General features: G+C 44.1%; 2 protein-coding genes across 2 annotated transcripts in view; one reads left to right on the top strand and one right to left on the bottom strand. All coding sequences in view use genetic code 11, as the record gives it.

Annotated features, from left to right (window-relative positions):
- Window positions 1–8,368, bottom strand: part of EGR_03767 (hypothetical protein) — a gene marked incomplete at both ends in the record, with an annotated part of 9,212 nt that extends 844 nt beyond the window's left edge. Inside the window, 7 exons of the mRNA XM_024493016.1 lie at window positions 513–592; window positions 627–673; window positions 2,007–2,214; window positions 6,041–6,111; window positions 7,179–7,289; window positions 8,168–8,298; window positions 8,329–8,368. Of these exons, the coding sequence (XP_024352477.1) occupies window positions 513–592; window positions 627–673; window positions 2,007–2,214; window positions 6,041–6,111; window positions 7,179–7,289; window positions 8,168–8,298; window positions 8,329–8,368 (688 nt within the window). The remainder of the gene's footprint in view (window positions 1–512; window positions 593–626; window positions 674–2,006; window positions 2,215–6,040; window positions 6,112–7,178; window positions 7,290–8,167; window positions 8,299–8,328) is intronic.
- Window positions 8,369–11,581: 3,213 nt separating this feature from the next.
- The window catches only part of EGR_03766 (hypothetical protein), a gene marked incomplete at both ends in the record, with an annotated part of 12,520 nt that continues 12,132 nt past the window's right edge, over window positions 11,582–11,969 (top strand). Inside the window, one exon of the mRNA XM_024493015.1 lies at window positions 11,582–11,629. Within this exon, the coding sequence (XP_024352476.1) occupies window positions 11,582–11,629 (48 nt within the window). The remainder of the gene's footprint in view (window positions 11,630–11,969) is intronic.

The following is an 11,969-nucleotide window of genomic DNA, read 5'->3' as shown; positions in this document are numbered from 1 at the left end:
TGTCTTCTTTCGTCTTCAGGGAGTCTCGGGACGCTACACATAACTATGCACCAACTCGCCGTACGTGGGGAAATATCTCGTTCATAGATGTCTCCCCCAATCTCTCCTACAAACATCTTAAACATCAACAAAATTGACATTCATTCTCTCAAAAAAATATTTAAACGAAGATAATGCCAGCGTATCGCATGAAGCAAAATATGTGGTTTCCAAGTGGTTAGTTAAAGGATGTTAATGCTCTTCCCCGTAGGTCATATACTCAACGATTCGACATTACGCGCCATGGTGAAGGAGGCGTTGCACTACCATTAATTTCTAGGTGGAGAACTCACATTGAAATGTTGGCATTATGCTCTCCTGCTATTGCTTGCAATATGACCAAGAATATGGCTATTGGTACGTCTATATTGTCAATGGTGGTACACGAAAATATCCAGCAAGACAGATTCCCTTTTTCAGCAGAATTGAACGCGCTAATTCTGATTAGGCAGGTAACTCACCTACCCTCTTACTTACATAGATGATAATGACATTGTACGCGGGAACATTTAAACTGTTTAATAAAGCAAGATAATTAACTCTTGCAAAAGAGCTAAATTGTTACTAAGACATCTTTTCTAACCTACATGTTGGCTAAATCTATGAAGCAACCAAAATTAGTGCAAAAAATCTTCTAGATATGTAAAAAGTATATCGTTTGAACCTTTAAAATTGGATGCAATATTGTCAAGCGGCTATTTGAAGTCGTTTTCCAGTGGATACACAGTACGATGCTTTCCTACGTAATCGACTCTTCTCACCTCCACTGCATTCACAGCAAAAAACCTTAATTTTTTTGGCATCGCTCTTTTTTGATACAACTTTTACTACTGCTTTCTTTGCTCCGTCTGCTCCACATTCTGTTTTGCGGCTACTTCTGTCTCCGCGGTTACTTTATTTGTAGATTAGAAAGGGTAGGTCATTGTTAAGCCTTGCAGAAGGCAAAACGTGAGCATTTTGTGGAAGTTTACCCTAAATGGTCTACCCTAATGTTGATGGTAGTGACAGAGCTTCACAATTCGGCATTGGCAGCAAAGGCGTCGACGTCGTCGTCCACTTTTACGTCAGCTTTAGCAATGGCAGTGACAGCAACAGCAGCGGACATGGTTTTGGACTTGCAGATTGGGTGGTGGTGGTAGGGACAACAATCCACCAGCCATTGCTTGAGGCTTTTCACCACCACCATTAACTGGTGAGTATTTTCCTGCATTTGGTCAAATCAAAGGCATTGATGAAGAAAGAACCTCGTTTTTTGTACATGAGTATCTAAAGAGCGAGAAAGTGAGCCTTGCTAAACGCAATCATGTAGTGAGGCTAGCCCATGCGCCTTGCCCCAATGCACCGACGACGGGCCCTCCCCCCACTGGCCATACACAAAGTGGAGATACATGGGGCCAGGTAAGAGCTGTGTTTAAAAGTAATCAAAAGTAACGCATCACTTGAATATTCGAAATTTATGGTATTATTTGAAGTGATCTTTCAATGGATGTATGGCGTGTCGGAGTGTAGCGGATTACTATCACCGACATCTATTTGCTGTGTTATCATTGACATGGCTTACTTCCGACGGGTGGGCTTTTTATCCTTGTTTTGGTCGTAATATTGTCCATTTTTTCTACTACTATACTATCTCATAGGAGAGTGTGATTAACGTGCATAACCACACGTACATTTTAATGGAAGGTGTTGCTTTTTGGCAAACTCGATGTATTCTTTCGTTTGTGTAGTAGTCGTCTTTCTCGGCCTTTAAACACTTCTAACAGGTTGTTGCAGTGGAAGATAGTTGAAAGATGTGGTGATTGCATGACAAATCATGAGTATGTAAGGCATTTATTTTGTTGCCTTACTTCACATTAATTGCTGTTATCAGTGGATGTTACACATTCACTTAGGAGGAATGTAGGTCTGGTTTTCATCGGACCGCTGTTGGGTGCCACTGAATATGCAATCACAAATTGTCTTTTTACACACAGAAATTGTTCTGTTGCGTCACTTTCTGTAAATGCTGAGCACTCTGTTCGATAGCTAAGGCGTAATGTTGATTGATGCTTTGAGAAGTAGAGACGATGGCAAAATTGTTTGCGATATGCAACTTCAACTTGTAGATATTGGTTGTGTAAAATGGTCAGTAAATTCTTTATGCCGTGATTGCCGTGATGGTGGTAGTTGTTAATCCTGAATGAGGTGCTATGTATTAGGTGTTGATAAGGACAGACCGGAACGTTCTTGTTTTAGTTATTTTGAAAGTGATCAGTGTTCAAAGCTGGCGTTCTGGAAATGCAGATGAAAAGTGACTTCTTCGCTCTTTGTAGGAATTTGTTTGACTTTGTGTATTGTGTTAGAGGGAGCATTTTTACTCGATACTGTCGGGTCGGCTTTCAGTGCGATTGGCGCCTCTCAACAATCGTTGAAACGCACGTTCTATGCTTGATACTGTGGGCAATTTGACCATTGAGTTTTGATGGATGGGGTTCTGCCTCGTAGCTGAAAAATCAGTCTTCTTGAGTGCTATTTTGTTGCAACGACCCTTGGTGGTAAAGTTCTTAAAGGCTGACAGACGTTTGGAAAAGATTTGTTTGATAGTGCCGAAGTGGATGATGGCAGCAATGTTAGTGCTAATGTTTGCATTATCTCTGTCACTTGCGTACCAACAGTAACAATGACGCACTCGCAGTGGATTGTGGATAACCAATCTGCTGATGTTGCATACGATGTGTGACTCTGTAGCTCATCGATGTTGGGGACTCAAGCCCCCAGGTTATAGCCACCACGTTGTTTGCAAGGGTTTGCTGTCTTTCGATCAGCGTTGCTAACTACACATTTGGTTTTATCCCTGTGTAAGGGCTGTAATGACGTAGGGGTGAATATGATGGTTCCTCACATTTCCAATTATAGGGCAAGCTATATTTACAGCCTTCTTTGGGAAAACCATCTTGGCAGAATTGTTTCTCAAACTTCTCTATGCTGCGCACTTCATTTACAATATCATATTGGAGCCGATTTTTCTTTTTCTAAATTCTCTTGGGCCATGCTGCTGTTTGAACCTAACCAAATACCAAGTGAGGTGCAAGTATTTGTCTTACCTCATGTACTCAAAGCTTAATGCAGATGACTTGCATGAGAAACGTACTCGCAATTATAGAGATGGTGGCGATTGAGCTCAGCAGCGTGAATCCTTGCAGGACTGTCCTGTATCCGTTTTATTGTCTCACCATTAAGTGCGCTGTCTGTGGTACGATTTGGAGTTGTCCATGTAAGGGTGCATCTTTGTTAGTGTTGTTGAGGCTGAAGTCACCGCATTTATGATTCAGATATGTTGGACGGTGCAGGGCAGACTGGACGTGGTTCTGGCGCACACCACTAAGTTGACTCGTCTGTGAATGGTTCATCCCACATCCATGGCGCGTCCTTTGTCTTGTTGGATCCACCATCCTGGCGGGAGCTGTGGTGGTGGCTAGCATTGAAATCAAAACTGTTTGTTTGGGAGACCTTATCGGCAAGATAGTTTTGCGTGCGACTGAGGGTAATGTAAATGCACCCTTGACCACTTTTCTAAGTCGCCACAGCCCGTAGTGATTAAAAAAGGCAGTGACATTGATAATTGGGGCAATTGGTCAATTGCGTGTAACAGTTTGCCATGTACAATCGTCATGCAGACTAATTTTACTGCCGGTACTCAACTTCTTCACCCTTGCTGCTGGTGCGCTTTTCAGTGACACCAAATCAAATCCCGACGAGCCCTTTAACAGGTGTAAGGAAGAGAAGGAGCAGACTGCGGGGTAAATAGGAGGAGGTAGCAGGAGGCGAGGTAGGTGAGATGGTCTTATTTACCCCCAAATGGCAAGTTAACACGGTGCGTAAGGTCTTCGATGTGCTCACCAGTAGTCGATGCGATGGAGGTATGCGGTAAATTGGAGGAGTAGGAGAAGACCAAATCTGCCTTTGCCTCCCGGTCTGACCAGACAGTGTGGAGCTAATTAGATGGGAAGAAGGTCACAGAAGGAGGAGATTATCATGGGTTTTTTGCTTCTACAGGTACGTGGCCGACTAAACTCTCAGATTGGCGAGGCTGTCTGAGAACATTGAGATTACACCCAGCCCTTTTCTTCACTGACTAGGACGGGTGAAGCATAGATGCGGGTGCGTCAAGACTATCGGCACCATCAAAATCGCAGTTTTTGGTGGGTCGCACACATGTGCAACTGAAGAGTCGGCTATTATTTAGTCTCATTTTTCTCCGCTTCGTGTATGAACAGTGAAGACGGGCCTGCCTAAGGCGCATTGACTAGCCCCACAACGCTATTGCGTTTAGTAAGGCTCACTTTCTGCTTCCTCGGGTGTTCACCGGTGGAAGACGAGTTTTTTTCCTTACCAGTGCCTCTGATCTTCCCTCTTGCAGGGTAGTATTGTTCTGTGGCTGGTGAATTGCCGTCTTTTCCATCGCCTTCTTTAGCATCAAGTCTGAGCTATCGTCGTCGCTGTCGCTATCGCTGCTTGCATCAAAGTTGATGCCCACGACGTCGATTTCTTTGCTTTGGATGCTGAATTTGGAAAGCTCTGTCACTATCATCAACCCAGCGCGCCATTACTGATGCGCGATGCGGACCTTCTGACAGCACGGAAACCACATCCAGCCTGTCCTTCACTGACAAGGGCATGTGGTATATGGGTGGAGAAGACCCAGCCTTACCGGCGCTACTGGCACCATGCGAGTCACAGTCTTCGGTGGGTTGCACACATACATTTAAACAAGCTTTGCAAAGGCACACGGAATGATCTTGCTAATGACCACTTGCTTCCATTTTAGTGGCGTAGGCATCTACAAAGACGGCTAAAGCATCGGTTTTTTGTTGTTTTTCCCCAGCATGTGATTAGATAACTCATTCCCAAATTTATCATATCATGAATATTCACAATTACGTTTGATCGTTGCTCTACTGCGTTTTGTCACTTCTAGGTGTGGTGGGCATGGCGGTGCGTTGGTGTCGGTGAGAGGGGGCAGCATTTAAGCAGTTAGGTCAAGAGTTACGACTAACAATCTGTCTATCTGACAGATTGGTGGGCAAGCCTATGGACATATAGACAGATAGACGAATGAATAGGCGAATAGATAGGTAAGTAGTTATGTGGATGAATGAGTCATTAACTAAACAAATCCCTCCTCGAAAGGTGGTTCTGCTATGCGTGGCATATGTTCTCCTCTCGAGACCTCCTGCACTGCATAACATTGTCGATTCAGCCGCCGTCTACGACGTCTGAGATTTTATTTCACAGCGTGCCTTACCTGGGGCTGGCCCCTTACGATGATCCAACACCTTGATTGAATTCAAAAAATCCAGGTGAAGGCAAATTAAGGCATTGGAAGGGGATGGGGAAGAGAGGTGGGGGATAAGCGTTGTAACCGAAGAGGGAAACACTCGATCAAATTCCTCAATTCACATTTGCTCTAGGTGGTGCTTCCCACTCAGTTCTGAGCAATGCATCGGAATGGGACCAAATTACTTGCTGCCGCAAATTTCGCTTTGATGAAGGAACTTTTCTCCACAGGCCATCAACTCGGACTTTGTCTTCGCCAACTTAACTCCATTTCAGTCTCATCCTTCTTCCCAATCCTCCCTTCCCTTTTGAAAGTCCTTTTGGTATCCAATTTGACAGAAGTAATATGCCCTGAAGAGGTGGTAATCATTGCTTGAAGAAAGGGCAGCTTCAGATTTGTTGTCACAAAAAGTAGGCCACTTGCTGACAGCACTGCATCCTCATTGCGTACGGTTTTACTGTCACACACCATGCTTTCTCCAAATGACAAGCAGAAGGGTACGGGGGAAGCCTGATTCATCCTTGCAACAATCTTCAACAGGATTCGTGAAGCAGACCATTTCGCATCCCAGGCATCCATCTCGTGCAGCCAACATGGAATGACACTAGACTTCAAAGGAATGTGGAGTTGGTGAGTGGAAGGTACTTAGGATGGTAAAGCTGTTTCCCCGAACTCGTAGCTTACTGCTTACACTTCAATAGCGCATTCGCTTTGCTCATGTTCTCCATTTTTCCGATACTGTAGGAATCTTTCACCTTATTTTTAGAAAAATTATAGCAAATACACGAAATAAAACAAGCTTCGCACTGAAATACGTGATGCGTGATAAAGTGTGACACCGAGCGACCTATTAGGTTTGCATAGGAAACAATCTGCACTATAGTAAAATCCTTTGGCAACATTTATTCACCACCCGTCTTTCGGTTTGGCTTCGACTTTTCCAAAATGCCACAGTGCAGTGCTTGCACTACTGTTGGGAAATCGAAGGAATTTGGCAAACCATTGCATTTCTTTCCCTTACCTTGCGGATGCCCTTCATGTGTTCCGTGGCCACATACCAAACACGTTTGAGGACAGCTGAGTTGTGATGTGGTAGACGTGGTTGTTAATGCGATGACCTTTTTCTCTCCTTGGGTTACGTTACTTCTACATGAAATGATGCCTGTAATTAGCGGGTGAAGGTAAATTTTGTGTGATTTTGGGGATAGCTCGCTGTGGTTTGCAGGACAGTGTGGAATGCGTGCAATGCACACAAAATGAAGCCTGAAGAGGTGCACATTTTGCACCACATTCTATTCACCTTCGCATAACTATTTGGCATGTAACCTAGTAATGGCAACGTGCACTGAGTAGGTGGCAATCATCACTTGAAGAAAAGGGAGCTGGGGAAGATTTGCACGTCAAGACGCGATGGTATGTCAAGGTGAGCGCTGGGAGGCAATGCCTCACCTCCTCCAGGTGCGATGGCTACCGGCTTTACATGTCAGAGAGATATGCGTGAGAAATGGCATAGACAGGGAGTGGCCAAGGCTACAGCGGGTAGACAAGTCGAATGACATCCGACAAGCTCCCTGCCGCTCAATCGATGTGAGGGTTCAGTTATGTAAAGGTCCAAAAGAAGGGGACTGTAGCAGAGAGCAAAATAGTGGACCTCTTACAGACGGATTGACGTAAGACCATCGACGACTTACATTGCACGCATCAAAATAATCTTAAGTATTTTGCAGGAATCAAGAGTCGGAGGATGGTATTGGAGCTAGGTGGGCCATAATTATTTGATCTTGCGGTTGCTCGAAATTAAAAGTTCTGCACCTACATTCACCTTGATTGCTAATTTGCGGTGATTTGTTTGCCAACTTTCTGCTTCTTGTGGTTGGTCATAGTTTCTGCAGCGTAAACATTTTCGTGGTATGTAATTCACTTTTTGAAAATGCTGATGATATCAAGAAGATATATCTTGGGTTTCATCACATTCCTCCTTTATCGTTTATCTCCAATTTAGTACTAATTTCAAGCCACCTGTCTGGGTTATTGCCAGCTCCCCATAATTGCTCGATCTCAGCCTATAAGAAACTGAAGGCATTTGTGCCCCTGTATTTTTGCGGATTGCATAAACCTCAAATGGATCAATCTTAGCGGATTTCAAGACGGAGGCGAGTGGCCTGCATCCCCACCTTCACCTCCAATGCAGGTGGCGGCCTAGCTTTCACCATTCCCTGTCAGTTTTAAGGGGAAGCCTCTGCTGCTCATGCTCAGGCACACATCCATGGGGTTGAGTTGACTGACTTCTCACGAATGCTGTCCCGGCCCCGTTTAAAATCATTCATTTGGTTTGCAATTTGAAGAATAAGATGGGTAATTTTATCTTACTGAGTCTCTGTTTGCTTAAAAGACATTGTAATTGTATTGTGGGGTGAATTCGCATCTTGAGGTCTGATTACGTCCCTCAGCTGTAGGTAGGTATATTTACATCTTAAAAAAACACCTTTTGTCGAGACCTATGTTGATTTTTACTGGATGGATTTCGTAGACGCTTTCATGACCGAGGTCATGGGGGAGCTGTGTGGAGTGGAAAAAAGTGCTAACGTGCTGCTGCGCGTGCGGTGCAATAATTTCCCAAAAATCATACCCCACCTCAGTGATTTTTGGCTGCAAAAAAAATCATTAACACGAAAAAATTTCTGATTGAGGTGCTTGCAAATGAAAGTGTTGTAGGCCTGCTGACCATAGCCGTGATCAAATTGATTGTCAAGGTGCGCGGTCGATACTACTTAACGCGGAAAGTAGCACGTTATGAGATGGATGTTTCACTTTGAGGCCTTGTAACCAAGTGAGAAATTGACAAAAAGAGGAAAAAAATAACAGAATCGGAAATAACCTTTTTATGTAAAATGCTTTGATAAACATACCTAGTATTTTATGTGCGATGATATGCTGTTTTGCTGATGCTTGAGAATCAAGAATTCACTTACATTGTTTCACTCCCCAACAACCTCCACTGAAGTATTGCATTAATTCAGTCGTTCATTTAGAATAACCATCCATCCTAGCAGCAGAGGCACGTAAACCTGATTTTGCCAGATGTACCTTGGCAATTTGATGGGAGGTATTGTCCATTCACGAAATCGACACATTAAACACATTTAAGAGATTGCTTCAATGAACGTTAGTCGGATGACATGGTGGTTCTATAATTGTCCCTGAGGATATAAGTTACTTATTGTTGATGTTGGCGGATGTAAGACATCCGTTATGGCAACATTTAAGTTTGGATACATCAGATTATTTTTGTGTGCCACATTAAATTGCCTACTAGTATGCAGCGTTTGTACTGTTACCTCACCTACGGTAGATTCTGAATGCGATGCTTAGTGACTAAGGCGTAGCTTTTATTAATGCCTCGTGAAGTATAAGTATGGTAAAATAGGGCTCAGTAGCTCAGTATTGTTTTTAAAAGGGTTTCATGCAACGGCAGGATTGTCAAGTGTCAGGTAAAAGGAAGAGGAACTGTAGGTGGATGAGAAGCTAACCGAAGCACCCATGTTACGCTTAAAAAAGCGCAGGGAACAAAGGTCAGGGAGATGCACACCCAGACGATTCTTCTGCCTAGGCGGTTGATGACGACTTCCTCGTTACGCGACTCGCATCCGTTGAAGGCTTTTTCCCAAAAGGAAGAAACACATGTTACATGGTCTCCTCGTCTTTTCGAGCACCATCTGCAAGTACCTAGAAGGCTACATTAGCTTCAGTCTTAGTGGGTAGAAAAGACACCCTAGGTGAAATTCGAGATGGCTTTGGTGAATCATAGAATATTTGCTTTAAGAATCATGTCCCAAGCCAGGTCTGGACACATATTAAATTTCACTTTTTAAGTTTTGCCACCTACACTGGCATTTAATGACGTCTCCCCTTCTATAATCATCTCTTTTCCTTCTGCCGAACGTAATCTTGTAAACGGTTAAGTGATCCTAATGCTGAAACAAAGTGCTGGAGAAGCCTGAAGACTTATTATTAATATAGATATGCCAGAGTTAGTAAGAAAACTGTGTGCATGTCCTTCTATTTTGCCTGGAGATCGTAAGTTTGAGTGATGGCCCTTTTGTGGGCAGACAGAATAAGGGAAAAAAAGACTCACATGATTTGGGAGTATTACGTGCAGGGCCTCGATGTTTGTTGGGTTCGAAGGCCTGCTGAGGCGGTTGTAACACCGACCGTAAGTAGGTCCTGAGGCATTCTGGTTCTAAACTTGACGAGCTGTCCGAGGGAGTTGGTATTCGTCTCATAAGCATTCCAGCCATAAGGAGTGATCAAACTGCGTGTCTGAACTGGACGCTGCTTGGCGGTGAGCCACGAACGGTACGACCACCTAGAAGGTGCGGAGGTAAAAAGCATGGAAAACGAAACGATTTGTAAAGAAAACCTAATTGGCGAGGCAGCTTCGCACACAACTGAGAGCAATGTGCGTACGCCATTGACCACCAGCCTAAATTGCCATTAGTAGTGGCAATGAAAACGCGTTAGCATGAGAGTTTATGGCGATTGCCTAATTGGGGTAAATGGTCAATAGTCTGTGGCAGTTTGCCAAGCTCCATTGTCATTGCCTGTTGATTTGACGGTTGAGAAAGATGCTCTATGAGAAAATCTGCAGGTCTTCCGTTATTCAATATCTGGCACACCATGGATGATGCCCCTTCCCGCGAAGCCGCATCCACTCTCAGGGGGCCCTTCTAAAGGATTAAGGAGGAGAAGTATACGTTTGGAAAACAGGAGGAGGTAGCAGAAGACGAGATATATGAGAGAGCCCGACCTACCTCCCACAGGTATGTTAATACTGCGCCTAAGCTTTTTAACACCCTCGCTAGCAGTCGACCTGGCATCTATTTGTTAGGAAAGCAAATGCGGCTCGCGAGAAGGTGGGAGACACTACCACGGGGCTACCAACTTAGGTGGATGTGATGAAGGGAGGAGGAGATCATCTCAGCAAGATGTAAAGTGGCGGCAAAGGAACGTGCCTGAAAGCAGTTCAAGTCAAGACGTTGTTTGGATCGACGAGCGGATGATAGCAGTAGCCAATCAAGGAAGGCACGATGCAGTAGCGGACGTTTTGTTTGTGCTGGAGGCGATAGTGGGACGATGGCACATGCCCAGGTAAGTAGAGTGGAGGGTAGGTCTTCGTCTCACTGCAAATTATAGGAAAGGTAGTATGATTTCAACGGCAAAGCTCTTCTCCAGCTGGAAAACTAAACCAACTAGTCATGTGCATGCCTAATTTCCATTCCACAAAAATGTGGAGAAATGCACCTTGCTTATGACAATGAGGAGAAGGTACTTAACGCAGACACCGTTCATTTTTTCTAAGTCCAAAAGATGTGTATCTTAAAGTGTGAAGTCTGTAAATGCGCACTTTGATGATGATAGGTGGCAGAAGCTACACCCGAGTAGATGTGGAAAAGCTTGTCCATGTTATGTAATTGTCATCTGTTATATCGAAAACAACATTATCCATAAAGGTAAGTCGTATATTCAAATAATATCCTCGATTTAGCATTAAAAAAATACTACGTTAACGGATTTAGGAAACAGACTTGCACTTCCACTTCCAGTTTCCAAATTGCTTGACATTGATGACTCTAAGAGCAATACTTGAAAATGTCGAAATGATTTACGGGCACATCGCGACGACATGAAAAAAGGAGCGATTTGACAGTATCCGAAATAGGTCAGTGAGAAGGTAAAGTAGCGGGTTAAGGAGTCCGACTTAACGAAATACCAGTAGTCTCATCTACACTACCAAGCATGGTATGTGAAAAGAAGAAAACAGTTACCCTTCCCAAGGTGCTCACAACTGTGTTCAGCTTATTGTCAGACGTCCCCTTGCACACAGAGACACATAAGCAACAGAAAGATTGTTACCATATCTCAACGGCAACAATCGCAGCCCAGTGTTGAGACAAAGTAGGACGATTGCATATTACTGGCGAGTAGACTAGAATACGTGATGCGTGGCGCTCAACTACTGCTGTAGACATCTAAACTGTCAAAGTGCTCTTCACTAAGGACATGAAGGCTAACTGTGAGAGGCGGCTATTTTCCACCACCTTCAACTAAAATTGAGGTAAGGGCTTTCACAGTCCACAATCCTATTGAACTCTATTATGACGTTAATCTGGTGTTTTAAGTAGGCGGCTGTACTGACTTGACACCACCTCCTGCCCGACTGCGTCCATGACCACATGTGAAGTTCAAATCAAATTTTTCATTGATTGCAAGCAAGTGAGGAAACAATCAATCAGTCAGTCAGTCAATCGATAAGTCAAGTTGCAGTTGACATTAGCACTTTGACCTTCTCCGTGAAGTTTATGCACATGATGACATCCAACGATTTGGAAGTAACCGCTGCACAACTTGAGATGCAGCTGCTGTTTGCTCTCATGTACCTCCACTGCGTATACAGCCAGTGGAGGCGGGTCAGACGTCGACGCCTTGTGGCAAGGCGCACCGACTGGACCCACAACGCAATTACGTGTGGTAAGTCTGACTTTCTGCCCCTTCCGCTGCTCACACATGGAAGACGTGCTGCCTTCCTCACTAGTGCCTCTGACCTACCTACTTA

The sequence above is a fragment of the Echinococcus granulosus genome, assembly GCF_000524195.1.
Source record: "Echinococcus granulosus chromosome Unknown EG_S00021, whole genome shotgun sequence".
Classification (NCBI taxonomy): domain Eukaryota; kingdom Metazoa; phylum Platyhelminthes; class Cestoda; order Cyclophyllidea; family Taeniidae; genus Echinococcus; species Echinococcus granulosus.
Note: the sequence above shows the minus strand (reverse complement) of the source record. Positions and strands in the feature narration are given on the sequence as shown.